The following is a 15,785-nucleotide window of genomic DNA, read 5'->3' as shown; positions in this document are numbered from 1 at the left end:
GGGATGGTGTGGCTGACCCAAGTGTTCGCAGCCCAGCACAACATTCATTTGTTCTTCTGGGCCTTTTGGGCAGATTTCGTGACCTTCCCAGAGGTAGGGGTCTTCTTCTCAACACCCTTGATAACACCCACTGCTACGGTCTGACGCATGTCACGCACTGCAAAGCGACCTGGGAAATGAAGAGTTTAGTTATGACAATTTTTTAACAAAAAAATGGCTAACATAACTGGCAGACCCCCCTGTTTAAGACTTGCTAAAATTTTGTAATTTGTTATAATTATTTTATGAGAGCCACAGCCTATTTGAGTGCAAGTTTCAATCCTGGCTAAAAGTCCTTGTGTTCCCAAAGTGTTCCCTTCTTCCCTATTACTTCCTGTCCAATCTGTCTGTGAAATAAAGGAAAAAAATGCCCAAAAATAAATATTATTAATCATTTTGTGCCCGCCCTGGAAAGGGTGAAATATTGGGGAAAAATGCAGGTGTCTTTGCAGTAGGAGTGTCTTTGGTAATAAACTGTTTCATAGTAAACATACTAGGGGAATTCATAACTTTAAATCCAAATTAAGATATGATCCTTACCAAGAGGAGGATACTCAGAGAAACTCTCCACACACATGGGTTTGCCTGGTATCATATCTACAATAGCAGCATCCCCAGACTTCAGGGACTTGGGATTGTCTTCTAGCTTCTTCCCAGAACGACGATCAATCTTCTCCTTTAACTCGGCAAACTTACAGGCAATATGAGCAGTGTGGCAGTCCAGCACTGGGGCATAACCAGCACTGATCTGACCTGGATGGTTCAGAATGATCACCTGACCAGAGCAGAAAGTGGATTATTGAATAGTTTGTAATGACAAACACCCTCAAAATAATAGTACAGTTTGAAAAGATAAATATCTTGTTTTATTAGACCCTAACAGCCACATTCACAACTCCCTCCAGGTAAAAAATAGATCATGAATTTTGTCCGTAGTATGGTGTACATTTTAGGACATCCTCTGACCTCAGTCATACAACAAAATGGCGTCATGCCTCAAACTAAAAGGATTCAGTCACTGGACATAACGGAATTGTGCCTCAGACTGAAAGGCTTCTCAGGAAAAACAACATCAGGTGTCAGGTCTTGTACAATTAGGCATCGAACGAAACAGCCTCAGAATAAGGCACTGCCTCAATGTGACATCACATGAACACAGTTTTCTAACTAAGTTGTATAAAACATAGGCTATCCCACTGAGATTATTTTGTAAATTTGCATTATTCGCTAGTTTTTTTTTGTTTTTGTTTTTTTTGCATCTATAAAAGGTTAGCTAAATAACACACTGCAACTAGCTTGCATTGCAAACTGTTGTGAACACTTATGGAAATTAACCATGGTTAAAAGTGTTAACTATGATTTTTTTGTCAGATTGATACTATTTGTATAACAATAATTTTACTACAAATACCATAAACCAGTGGTCACCAACCTTTTTAAGCCCAAGATCCAAGACCTCAACCTTTATGAAAGACAAGATCTACTTGATAGAAAAAGACAGCCCAGATTGTATTTAGTAGGCTATTTTTTTTTTTTTTTTTTTTTTTTTGTGGCCAATTTAGATTCTGATTTATTTATTTATACAAGCAAATTGGCCGATTCTGATACTGGTTGCAGACATTTATCATTAATATTATTATAATAAACAAAAATACATAGCCATTTCAAATTAGTCAAGTCAAGTCACCTTTATTTATATAGCGCTTTTTACAATGCAGATTGTTTCAAAGCAGCTTTACATTGATAACTGGTACATAATTTGGCTGCACAGCAGCTCTTAAATAATAGTGTCAATGCAGGCAGATCAGAAGCACTGTTGAATAAATGTCAAGAATACTGTTGAATATCAAATGTCAAGGGAATTAGAGGGAACCACTGATTTTTAATCACAATCCAAACAAAGATGCTACTCACATAGCATGAGCAGTTGTTTTTCATTTGAATTAGATTTAATTTCAAGATTTAAAGTAAAACAGAACGGTCTGACTTTACATTTACATTTGGTCTTTTAGCAGACGCTTTTCTCCAAAGCGACTTACAAATGAGCCTTATCTTTGTGAAATTATATACACAAAAAAGCATGAAACAACACTCAGACATTATGTGGGCTATTTACATTTATCACTGTCCCAGTAGCTCCTGAAAATAACATACAGTAAAAATAAATACAAAAATACAGTACAAAGACTGGAGAAATGTAATGTATTTTTGTGCTCATCTTTCTCATATTTTCACGAGCTACTGGAACAGATATAAAGATCGACGGGTTGGCGACCACTGCCATAAACTATAGTGTAGCAAAACCACGGTTTATTTGTGTTTACCATGGTTAACTACAATAACCATGTTTTGTTTTATTTGGAGTAAAACCATGGTTAATTTTTATAAGTAAAAAATCTTTCCAGCAATTAGACTGCATTGTTATAAGCACAACTTCTTTGTGTATAGAGGTTACTGAAGAAACGGCTGTTCCAGTGAAACCTACTGTTTCATACACCTTACATTTTCATTCAGCCTGTTGCTGTTTTTCTGCAGACCAATGTGAAAATCGCCATGTTATTTTTTCTGTATAGAACCTAACCAGTGTAATATTTAATTATAGCTGTAAGCTGTAAAGCTGTAATAAAATATCAGGTAGCCTATAGCTAACCTTTGGCCCCTCTCTCCCTCTCTCTGTTTTTTTTATTTGTTTTTAATACTTGAATAACAGTAACATAAAGAACATTGTCAGGGGATTACATAAATAACTACATGAATACCATCAATAGATAGATTGCACATAACTAACATGCACGCACACACACCTTACATCAATTTGGGAATACTTACAGTTAAATATAAAAAAGGGGGAGAAAGAAAAAACAACTGAGAGATGTCATTATGATGGGATAAAAGCCAATAGAAAGTTAGGCTTTTGATAGATTGGACGAGCGGGTGACTTGTATGTTGGCCATGTATCCAAATTCCTCTCTGATCTTTGGAGGTGACTTTAATGTTGTCCTTGACAATACATTAGATAGGTGGCCTTCACAGCCTAGCAGTCCAATTCCTAATTATGTAGTTAAATTCATGGAGAAATTTTCCCTAATTGATGCATGGAGAAAATCACACCCATCACAACTTTCTTTTACATGGAGTAATAATTCACTGTCTAGTCAGTCTAGGATTGACTATTGGCTCATCTCTAAAGAATTAGAAAATACTGTCACTGATATAATACCATCTCCATTCTCAGACCATAAGGCAATCTCTATTAGTACTCCCTTTAAATCTCCAGAAAATATAAATAGAAATTCTGCATATTGGAAACTGAATAATTCAATACTTCATCATAAGGAAGTAGTCACTGGTATAGAGAAACTAATCTTGTCTTATTGGGATAAAGCAAAAAGTGATAAAAATTACTGTAGTAACTGGGAGCTTTTTAAATTTGAAATTGGAAAGTTTTTTAGGAAATATTGTAGTGATTTGGCAAAGAAAAGGAAGATTGATGAGGATAAAATTTTAGTCAACATTTCCATCTTTTTATCTAAAAAAGTAGAAGAAATGTCTGACATTGATAAAGCAGAACTTACTGAGCAGAAACTTAAATTAGAGGAAATTTACAATAGAAAGGCTGAAGGAGCTTTTATAAGGTCTCGAAGGAAATGGCTTGAGGAGGGCGAAAAGAACTCTGCTTACTTCTTCAGACTTGAGAGACAACAAGCCAAAAATAATTGTATTGAACAGTTGAATATTAATGGTGATATTGTTAAAGACCCCAAAATCATTGCTAATGTTTGTTCCGATTTTTATAGTAATCTATATACTTCTAATTTTTGTCAACAATCTGCCTCACAATTTTTTGAATCCCTGCCTAACATAAAGCAACTTAGTGTTGAGGATTTTACTATATGCAATTCCCCTCTTAGATTACAAGAAATTATTGATGCCATAAATGATCTGAAGAATAATAGATCTCCAGGAACAGATGGTCTAACAGCCGAGTTCTATAAAGCATTTAGTAAGACCTTAGCTCCTTTTTTGTTTGAAGTTTTTGTTGAGAGTCTTGATAAAGCTTTGCTTCCTCCAACCTTGTGTCAAGGACTTATTACCCTACTTGTTAAACCGAATAAAGAGCCTCTTTTAATTGATAGCTGGCGGCCAATTACGTTGCTAAATAATGATTATAAAATAATAGCTTTGATTATGTCAAAAAGATTGAAATGTGTTTTAAATAATCTGATTGATGAATGCCAGTCTGGCTTTTTACAAAAAAGGCATATCTTTAATAATATACGTCTGGTCTTAGATATATTAGATTATTCAGATTTTATTTCTAATGATTCGTTTATCCTTTTCTTGGACTATTACAAAGCTTTTGACTCCTTAGAACATGAGTTTTTATTTGAAACCCTCCGCAAGATGGGATTTGGTAAATTTTTTTGCAGATCTGTCAAAATGCTTTATACCAATGGCAATAGCTCTATAAAACTCGGCAGTGGCACTTCTCCTAGATTTTCTCTGAATCGCGGGGTCAGACAGGGATGTCCAATCTCTCCATATTTATTTCTGATAGCTACACAGCTTCTAAATTTACATATTAAGAAAAGCCCTTTAAAAGGAATCACCATTACTGACACTGAAGTGATAATAAGTCAGTTAGCTGATGATACTGCCTTGTTTCTGAAGGATGTCTCTCAAGTAGCTATAGCATTAGAAACTCTCAAGCCTTTTTCCAAAGCCTCAGGCCTTCAGCTCAATATCAATAAATGTGAGTTGCTTCCAGTGGGTAAATGCTTGGTGTCCTCAATCTGCAACATTCCTATAAGAGAAAGTGTCACCTATTTGGGGATTAAAATTATTAAAAATAATAAGACTAGATGCCACTCTAATTTTACTCCAATTATTGAGAAGACACGTAAGGTTTTAAATAACTGGTTGCAGAGAGATCTATCGCTCAAAGGCAGAGTTCTGCTCACTAAAGCAGAAGGCATTTCTCGTTTATCGTATACTGCCCAGTCATTATATGTTGACAAACAAACATGTAAATCAATTGACATTATGTTGACTAAATTTTTATGGAAAAATAAAATTCATTACATTAAGAAATCAGTCATATTAAATTCATACGATAAAGGTGGCCTAAATTTTATTGACTTTAGCTCTCTAAATAACACTTTTAAAATAAACTGGCTCAGACAATATCTCCAAAACCCATCGTCTGTATGGAATGTAATACCCCAATATATCTTCTCTCACTTGGGTGGCATTGAATTCCTTTTAATGTGTAACTATAAAATTGAAAAACTTCCAATTAAGCTATCTCATTTTTACCAACAAGCACTTGCTGCTTGGAGTATAATTTACAAACACAACTTCTCTCCCCAAAGGTTTTTTATTTGGAATAATGGAAATATCTTGTGTAGGAATACATCTTTATTTTTTCACAATTGGTTTAGGAGTGGCCTGATATTAGTTAGCCAATTATTCAATAATGATGGAACCTTACTTGAGTTCGCAGACTTTATCTCAAAATACAAAATACCTATCACACTAAAAGAATTCAATGTGGTTACCAAGGCTATTCCTGCTGGAGTAGAAATGCTTTTTAAAAATAATACCTTTTTATCTGCACTATCTGTATGCCCTCCAAGACCTGAAAATACTCCAGTTGGCATAATTTGCTTTTCTGGGTTAAAGTCCAACAATCATAAAATTAGATCTTTATTTTTAAAAGAAAATATTTCTACTCCTCCTGTTATTTCTTATTGGAACAATCTCTTTCATAATGTAAATTGGACTCAAGTCTGGTCACTGCCCCAGAAGTTGCTCCTTACAAATAAGGTTAAGGAAATTTCATATAAAATAATTAATAAAGTCTATCCTACTAAACAATTTATACAAAGATTTAAAAGTGATATCGAAGTAAAATGCTCCTTTTGTGAAAATTCCACTGAAACCATTTCCCATTTGTTTTGGTCCTGTGAAGATACACAGTGCTTCTGGAAAGATGTTGAGAACTTTATTGCTGGCAATATCTTAAAAACCTTTGTTTTATCCTATAGGCATGTGATTTTAGGTTATTATGTTAAAACCCAATGCTCAAAGGATATTGGATTTATAATTAATTTTATTTTATTTTTTTGTAAATTTCATATCCATAAATGCAAGTTTACAAACGGCAAGCCCAATTTCATAGTGTTTAAGAAGGAGATTAAATTGTGCTTAGATGCAATGTCAGATTCTAAAAATAGTAAAGCAATTAAAACTACTACAATATGCTCTTCATTAAACATTTTTGGATAATAGAAATCTATGTATTTTTTTTACATAGAATGCATGTATTTCCTGCAACAAAGTATGGAATGTACCCTCTTTTATTTCCTCTTGTTTTTTTTTCTTTATTTCTGTTTTGTTCGGTTTACCCTTATGTAATACAGATTGTATTCTGATGCATATTATGTTTTGATCCTGTTACAACTCTGTCCATATTTTGCGTTAATAAAGCATTAAAAAAAAAAAAAAAAAAAAAGAAAGTTAGGCTATACAAAAAAACTGAAAAAAAAGATGCCTTTTCATCTGATGTCTTTTATTCTGAGGCTGTTTCGTCTGATGCCTAATTGTACGAAACCTGACACCTGATGTCGTTTTTCCTGAAACCTGAAGCCTTTCAGTCTGAGGCGCGATGCAGTTTTGTCCGAAGACTGAAGTCTTATAGTCTGAGGCATGAAGCCTTTTTGTTGTATGACTAAGGTCTGAGGATGTCCTAAAATGTACACCGTACTGTAGGCTTTGTAATTGGAACCCTATAAAAACACATAACTAAGATCTTTACCTGAGCTATGAAACTCGCCGCCTCCTGTGGAGGATCGTTCTTGCTGTCACCTGCAACATTTCCACGTCGGATGTCTTTGACTGAGACATTCTTCACATTAAATCCCACATTATCACCTGGAAGAGCTTCAGATAGAGCCTCGTGATGCATCTCCACAGATTTCACCTCAGTGGTCACGTTCACAGGTGCAAATGTCACAACTAGACCAGGTTTCAGAATGCCTGTCTCTACACGTCCCACAGGCACAGTACCAATTCCTACACAGTCACAGAAAGAGCGCAAAGGTTAAAGAAGGATGTTTTTTTGGTATAATTTACTGGAAATATTCTTTGCGATATCAGTTATTTTTTTCTCTTAAAATATCCTTGTGGGATTAGCATACTTAAAGTTGATGTGAAACTATGCCATCCTAATATACATGAGCCTGGTTTCACAGACAGGGTTTAGATTAAACCAGGAGTAGGCCTTAGTTAAAATAAGACATCTAAGTAGCTTTTATAAACATTTCCGGGTGTTTTTTTGTTTTGTTTTTTTTCTTGGACTAGGCTTAAGCCTGGTCTGTGAAACCAGACAATAGAAAACTAGAAGTCGTTCATTGGTCACACATCTTTACAAGAAAAAGATTAGCTATATTGTGCAGTGTGCATATGATCTTAAAATTCCTTTTAAACTAGTGTTCTTATTGAGACCCTTTCAGTTTGGGTGTCCTTATACCTCCTATTTTGTACACATCCTGCAGTGGGAGTCGGAGGGGTTTGTCAGTGGGGCGGGTTGGAGGCTGAATGGCATCCAGAGCCTCCAATAGAGTTGTTCCAGAGGCACTCCCATCCTTACGAGTGATCTTCCAGCCCTTGAACCAGGTCATCTACAGAGACAACATATTATTATAGCCAGTTAAGTGAAGATTTTGGACATTTGGAAGCTCTTTTGAAACACAATAGGAGTTACATACACTACTGTTCAAAACTTTGGTGTCAGTAAGATTTTTTTTTTTTTTTTAGGAAATTAATGCTTTCATTCAGCAAGGACACATTCAATTGATCAAGAGTGACAGTAAAGACATTTATACATGTTACAAAATTTGTCTATTTCAAATAAATGCTGTTCTTTTGAACTTTCTATTCACCAGAAGAGTCATGAAAAAATGCATCACATTTTCCAGAAAAATATTAAGCAGCACAACAGTTTTCATAATTGATAATAATAAGAAATGTTCATCACATAAAAAATAAATGTAAATGTAAATCAGTCTATTATAATGATTTCTGAAGGATTATGTGACACTGAAGACCGGTGTAATGACTTCTGAAAATTCAGCTTTGCCATCACAGGAACAAAATACATTTTAAAAAATATATTAGTATAGAAATAGTTCTTTTAAAATGTAATAATATTTCACAATATGACTGGTTTACTGTGTTTTTGATCAAGTAAATACCACCTTAGTGAGCACACCTTTTTCAAAAACATTAAAAAGTCTTAGCAAATCCTAATTTTTGAATGGTAGTGTATATATTGAGACTGCATAGCATACACTAATGCATACTATTTAATCTACAAATATAACGTAAGTATAATAAATAAGAGGTTGGCTTGTAAAGAGATAAATTATGCCAGTGATATCTAAAACTATTGAGTCTGATGATATAATCAAATATATACATCTTTAGGTAATATAACACTAACATTTGGGCTGGCCTCCAGCATGTTATCCCCATTCCATCCGGAGATTGGCACAAATGCCACAGTATCGGGATTGTAGCCGATTTTCTTGATATAAGTGCTGACTTCTTTCACAATCTCCTCATAGCGCTTCTGGCTGTAATTGGGTTCCGTAGAGTCCATCTTGTTGACGCCCACGATCAGTTGTTTGACACCCAGGGTGTATGCCAGCAAGGCATGCTCACGTGTTTGCCCGTTCTTTGAGATACCAGCCTCGAATTCACCAACGCCAGCCGCCACAATCAACACAGCACAGTCTGCCTGTATCAGGAGAAATGAAAGATTATTAAAATAATTTTATGAAATAAAAACAAACTCTGTTATGTGATTATATAAAAACCTGTGAGGTGCCAGTGATCATGTTCTTAATAAAGTCTCTGTGTCCTGGAGCATCAATGATGGTGACATAGTACTTGCTGGTCTCAAACTTCCACAGGGAGATGTCAATGGTGATTCCTCGCTCTCTCTCAGCTTTGAGCTTGTCAAGGACCCAAGCGTACTTAAAGGAGCCTTTTCCCATCTATAAAAGGTGATGAAAAATATATATTTAGAGAAAGATCTTTAACTGAATTTCGCCTCTGTCACACAAGTGCATTATGCAACAGTTATTTTCAGTCCTCCAATCTCCAATCTCACACAGCGTTCCAAGAGCATGGTTATGTCACTATTTTTCTGTCACTTCACTGGGATTTGGTTATGGCATTCCAGACCTGAGTATGTGAGTGGTGCAAAAATGGAAGTGGAATGGGAAGCAAAGTTGTGCCATTTTGCCTGGAAATTTGGGTATTAAGTTTGATACTACCAAATTTTGTAGAGAAAGAAACTATTTGTCTCAGTGTTTTTGTCCATACATTGAAAGTCAATGGTGTCCAGTGTTGTTTTAGACCACGCTGACTTATATTGTTTGGACAAAAACAGTTCTTCATTCTTCAAAATATCTATTTTTCTGAAGAAAGTCATACAGAGGAGCGAATACATGATGACAGAATATAATTTTTTGGGTGAACTAAAGGATCTTAACCTATTGTTTATAGAATTGATTATTAAGAAAACTTACATTCAAAATCTGTGACTCCTGCTGATATTCAGCACTCTTGCTTGTTTGATATTGCTTAAGTAGCTCATCCTTTACACAGTTGGCCTCTTTGTATAATTATATACATTAACTGTCTATGAAAACACTGCAACAACTTGTAGCTATATCCATTTTGGTCTTGCATATTTAGACTGCTATACCTCTGCAGCTTCCTTCTCAAACTTTTCAATGGTCCTCTTGTCGATGCCTCCACACTTGTAAATGAGGTGGCCAGTGGTGGTGGACTTCCCGGAGTCCACATGGCCAATGACCACGATGTTGATATGGAGCTTCTCCTTACCCATCACTGGGCTCTCATTGGGTTACAGTCAGCCTACAACAGGAAAAACGAAACTAAATAATTCATCATACAAATAAGTTATTTATAATTGCGCTCGGATGTAGGCTACTGAAACGACCACATAATATAGCACTATATACTCTTCCATATTTTGTCAACTCTTCTTTTTTCAATTCATTTACAATAGGCCAATTCAATTTTTGGCTGAAAGTTTTTTTTTTTTTTTTTTTGGAGTATGGAGCAATATTTCATCATAGACCAACTATCTGTGAGTTTCATTGTCATACATTGTCATTGTCATCAAAACAAACACTGTACAATACTTGTACATACAATCTCTCATGTGATTAACTCAGTAGATAGAAAAACTCTGTTCATATTATGAATGTAGTTTAGAATAATGATGAAGGTTATATAAATGTGTCCTTTTGTCGAGAGTTTGGAAATTGTTAGTAGCCATGACCTCTACGTTTAAATTTTATGAATTACAAAATTCCCAATTAAATTAATTAATATTTTAAATCATGCGTCGGCAACTTTTGACCTAAATTATTCAAATTCTTGAGATAAATCGGCTAATGTCACAGTATCCTTGAACGCTTGTCCATGTTTTTTCCCAGCGTTGTCTGAGTTACAAATGTATCAGCACGAGCCACATGCCGTATGCGGCAAAACTTGACATGTAGCCTAAATAAAACGTCAAAATATTTTTAATTTAAGTATTGTTTCTTATATGGTCTCTATTTTAATAATAGTTCATAATCATTCCCATATTCACCTCATACCGAACAAATATGTCATGGTTATGTAATAATGTCATGCATGTACAGTATGAAGATGCTACACCATGAAAAGAGTGTGGCCTGATAGTCTGCTTGACAAAGAGCAAAGATGGCACGAGAATAAAAGGATATAAATGTTGTTTCCACAACAGACCCTATCAGTTGCATCAGCGCCATGTTCTGTATTATGTCCTTACTAGAAATAAAACTCAAATCGCTGCACATCATGCATACCCAATAAATCATCCGACCGCTTAGCTCCACCGGCAAGTAATTATAAAGCGTTAATGTATAGAGAAAACGGCGAGAGGGTGTGTTTTTTCAGGTGTCCAACCTTGGAGAGAGGCGCCTGTAGTCCAGGGCAGCAGGAGCGAGAGTCGCGACGCTCTTGTTGTATCAGATACTGCTGTCAAGGTGCCGAGGACGTCGTCTCTTCGTGCCAAGAAAGGAAGTTTCTATCTGTTCCACTAGAGGGAGCTGTCGAATAACACATGTACAGTAGGCTAACCATGTGTAGCGTATAGGTTTTCAATGTGTTAAAGGGGTAGTTCACCCAAAAATCTTCAAGTTGTTCCAAACCTGAACGAATTTTCTACTTCTGACACAAAATGGAATAAAGAATATGGGTAACCAAACAGTTTATGGGCCCAATTCACATCCAGTATGAAAAAAAAAAAAAAAATACTATGGAAGTCAATGGGGCCTATCAACTGTCTGGTTACTGACATTCTTCAAAATATCTTCATTTGTGTTCAGCAGAAGAAAGAAATTCATACAGGTTTAGAACAACTTTAAGGTGAGTAAATGATGACAGAACTTTAATTTTGGGGTAAACTATCTCTTATAACTTTTGCATGATGTTGTTTCTTTAGCTTTTTTGTTACCACAAGATTTTATTAAAAACTGTTTTGGAAATGTTTTACCATGAAACCATGGTACCATCATTTATTTTGCCATTTTTCCAATTCATTTTACAAATATAATTTATTGTTAATTTATTATTACTGTTAATTATAATTATTCCATCCCTAGATTCACAATCTTAAAATATAAAAATCAATCATAAACAATTTATAACATCTGAAAAACATATATCACTTCTGATCTCTCATGGGAAAGGAGAAATTTCAAATGACAATAAATCAGTCAATCAACCAATAAAAATGCTGCAAAACAGTGTCAGTGTCCATGATTAATTGATCTCACTTTGTGTTTGCTGAAAATAAGTGTAACATTAATTAAACGTGTAACGTTAGGTAATTCATATCAGATACTACCAGGTAACAAAGTAAATTTTATGACAGTATTGTGTTAATTATTATACGTTATGTAACCATCTGTGAGTGAACATAAGCCGAGTCATTGCCAGAAGTGGCCAGATCTCTGTAGCCAGAGACAGGCCAGTTACAATGAACAGGAATCAGCTCAGTGCTTTACAGCTGTAACAAATATACATGTGCCAGAGCGAGCTGTGGGCCACAATCGGCCCGGTTAACACACGCCAATGCCGATGCCGAGTCTGAGCCGCAGGCGCCACGGGGCAGCCGAGCTCGGGCCGATTACTACATGCTATCTGGGATTTCACTCACAATCCTCTCCTTACCAGACATCAGAAAGTTTGTTGCATTATAGGCTTATTATTCTTCACTTTAGTCTCTGAAATCACACAATAAAGTGCAATCAAACTGACAATCAATGCCATTTAAACTTGTTTAATTAGAAAAAGAAAAAAAATTCTCAGTCATGCAAGATTTGAAACTGCAATCCAAAAAGCACAGCACATTCTTCTGATCCACAACATCTCATATTCAGATGAGAGCCTGAGCCCATCTAGAGCCTATTGCCCCTGACTTCAGCTATACTTAGGCTATACAAGAATTATATGGCATTTGATATAATAAAGATGACCATAAGCCAAAGCCGCTGTGCTACTATGTAAATACATACACCCACTGTTTGATGAGTGTTTGGTGCTGTTATCGTTATTACGGCCTGTTTAATCATCTACCCAGTTGTTATTACATGAAGTGACTTGAGCCAATAAATAACATCATTCACAAATGGAATCCCACTGTACCTGCCAGTAACTTTCCAAGAGCTCAGAATGTCAGCCTGAGATGAAAAACTATCAAGGTGTTTATCTTTGAACATACCTTTGACTTGGGCCTTAAAGGGTTAGTTCACCCAAAAATTAAATTTCTGCCATTAAGTACTCTTCCTCATCTCCTTCCAAACCCGTAATACCTTCACTGATCTTCGGAACACAGATATTTTTGATGAAATCTGAGGGGTTCTTTTATCCTCCATAGAAAGCAACATAATCGCCACATTCAAGGTCCAGAAAAGTGGTAAATACATAGTTAAAATAGTCAACGTGACTGCAGTGGTTCAACCTTAAAGGATTAGTCCACTTTTAAATAAACTTTTCCTGATAATTTACTCACCCCCATGTCATCAAAGATGTCCATGTCTTTCTTTCTTCAGTTGAAAAGAAATTAAAGATTTTGATGAAAACATCCCAGGATTATTCTCCTTATAGTAGACTTCAATGGGCACCAAACAGTTGAAGGTCAACATTAGTTTCACTGCAGCTTCAAATTGTTCAACATGATCCCAGATGAGAAATAAGGGTCTTATCTAGAGAAACCATTGCTCATTTTCTGAAAAAAAATGAAAAAATGATATAAGTTTTAACCATAAATGCTCATCTTGAACTAGCTCACTTCTTCTTCTCCTCTATTTGAATCCCAGCAGTGTAGACACTGCTAAGTGTACTACTGCCCTCCACAGGTCAAAGTTTGAACTAATTGCTATATACTATTGAACTAGCATATTGCATATAAAAATTAGTTCAAACTTTGACCTGTGGAGGGCAGTAATACGTTTAGCAGTGTCTACACTGCTGGGATTCAAATAGAGGAAAATGAGCAATGGTTTCACTAGATAAGACCCTTATTTCTCATCTGGGATCGTGTTGAACAATTTGAAGCTGCAGTGAAACTAATTTTGACCTTCAACTGTTTGGTGCCCATTGAAGTCTACTATAAGGAGCAAAATCCTGGAATGTTTTCATCAAAAACTTTAATTTATTTTCGACTGAAGAAAGAAAGACATGGACATCTTGGATGACATGGGGGTGAGTAAATTATCAGGAAAAGTTTATTTAAAAGTGGACTAATCCTTTAATGCTACTAAGCGACGAGAATACATTTTGTGCGCAAAAACAAAACAAAAATAGCGACTTTATTCAACAATTTCCTCTCTCCCCTGTCATTCACTTACGCTGTTTACATTGTATAGACAGTGCAGCGCTTCCGTGTTCCATGTCAGAACACAGTATTGGTCGACTACACGTGAGCCAATACTGAGTCGGCATTCTGACATATAGAACACGGAAGCGCTGCACTGTCTATCCGCTTGTTAACTCGTGACGTAAGGAACGCCGTTTCTGGGTCCAAGCCCCGGCTAGTTTGACTTGAGAATGCCATCTCCGTGGCCGTTTATTAGCGCTATTTATTCATAATAAACATTTATCATTTTAAAGTTATACGTTTAAAATACTTACAGTCTACAACAGTCTCCATGGTCACAGCATCACAGACATTAATATTTTAACGATTCATAAAAGATGAATCACTGTCTGGCCATCTGGGATTTTGGTATGGAGATAAAGGTGTTGATTATAATTTATTTGTAGTATTACACCACATTATGTCTGTATATTAGCACCGTTTGTTGTTTTCTTATGGTATAAGATAGAGTGTTTGGACCCGGAAGCGCTGCCGCGTGACGTCAGACTTAACAACCGAATACAACGCAGACTCAGTATTGGCCGGCTCGCCAATCAAACATATGCGTCATGCTGCTCACATGTACAGCGTCGGCCAATACTGAGTCCGCGTTCTGACATAATACATGGAAGCCTGCACTGTCAATTAACATAAACAGCGTAGGAGACTGACAGTGTAGAGAAGAAATTGTAGAATAAAGTCATTATTTTTGTTTTGCTTTTGCGCACAAAAAGTATTCTCATTGCTTCATAACATTAAGGTTGAACCACTGCAGTCGCGTGGACTATTTTACTGATGTCTTTAGTACTTTTCTGGACCTTGAATGAGGTAATTATGTTGCTTTCGATGGAGGATAAAAAACCTCTCAGATTTCATCAAAAATATCTTAATTTGCGTTCCGAAGATGAACGAAGGTCTTACAGGTTTGGAACAACATGAAGGTGAGTAATTAACGACAGAAATTTCATTTTTGGGTGAACTAACCCTTTAAAAACAGATAGGGGCAAAAGAAATTAGCTCAGTGCACTTTGAATGAAGACTTACAATGTCTGAATCTGAGAACTTTTATGCCATAACAAATATGTCCCTTTGGAATCACATGTTACATTACTAAATAAAATAAAATATAGACATTTAACTCACACTTTAATATCAATCTCAGTTTTGCATAAGCAACAGGAAAAACATCCAAGTCTCATTTTTCTAAACTTTCTAAGGTATGATTCTACAAGTGCATCTTTTGTAAATAAAAGAGACTAAATTTAGCTGAAAGTGGGAGTCTTCATTGTTATCAGTGTTATGTGCATGATTAATTATGAACAAAGTGTAGCAGGCCAAAACAAGTGGGAAACTTTAAGTTCTAAATTAAGAGTTGTAAATAGATCACCATCTGTGTCTCTGTAGTGCCATCACCCTTCGGATCTCTCAGAACAGCTCACTGTATGCTATATAAAGTCCTTCATATATATCTGATCCATGGAGCTGAGAGTATGGAAATGTGAGATTCCATGGTTAATTTTAAATGTTATCTCACTGTATTCATTAACAAACACCCCCATAGCATATCTACTGCAAATAATTGTCTCAATAAATATTTGAGATTTCATTGTGTGGGCTGGTTGTCTATACAGAGATAAAGCCTATGGGGTGGTTCATAAAAGAATTTCTGTTGAAACTTCAGTCCAAGACCAAGGTTTATTTATATCCCTAATGAGGTCAGGGAAACTCTTACAGCCGTTGACATATGCTTACATGTACA

General features: G+C 35.7%; 1 protein-coding gene across 1 annotated transcript; it reads right to left on the bottom strand.

Moving 5' to 3' along the window:
- Window positions 1-21: 21 nt before the first annotated feature.
- eef1a1b (eukaryotic translation elongation factor 1 alpha 1b) lies at window positions 22-9,958 on the bottom strand. The gene is made up of 7 exons (XM_067404282.1): window positions 9,815-9,958; window positions 8,919-9,098; window positions 8,543-8,839; window positions 7,571-7,721; window positions 6,857-7,113; window positions 580-814; window positions 22-169 (listed from the first exon to the last, which is right to left on the bottom strand). The coding sequence occupies exons 1-7, from the start codon at window positions 9,956-9,958 to the stop codon at window positions 45-47; spliced, it is 1,389 nt and encodes a 462-aa protein (XP_067260383.1). The 3' UTR covers window positions 22-44.
- Between the last annotated feature and the right edge of the window lie 5,827 nt (window positions 9,959-15,785).

Source organism: Chanodichthys erythropterus, chromosome 12, assembly GCF_024489055.1.
Source record: "Chanodichthys erythropterus isolate Z2021 chromosome 12, ASM2448905v1, whole genome shotgun sequence".
Classification (NCBI taxonomy): domain Eukaryota; kingdom Metazoa; phylum Chordata; class Actinopteri; order Cypriniformes; family Xenocyprididae; genus Chanodichthys; species Chanodichthys erythropterus.
Note: the sequence above shows the minus strand (reverse complement) of the source record. Positions and strands in the feature narration are given on the sequence as shown.

Bases quoted from the DNA above. Each gene is read 5' to 3' on its own strand.
- eef1a1b (XM_067404282.1), bottom strand. From the start codon at position 9,958: ATGGGTAAGGAGAAGCTCCATATCAACATCGTGGTCATTGGCCATGTG. The intron at 7,722-8,542 runs GTTAGTGTTATA...TTGTCTCTGTAG, and splicing joins TGCTGGAGGCCAGCCCAAAT to ATGACCTGGTTCAAGGGCTG. The intron at 7,114-7,570 runs GTATAAGGACAC...GTGACTGTGTAG, and splicing joins GGATGTGTACAAAATAGGAG to GAATTGGTACTGTGCCTGTG.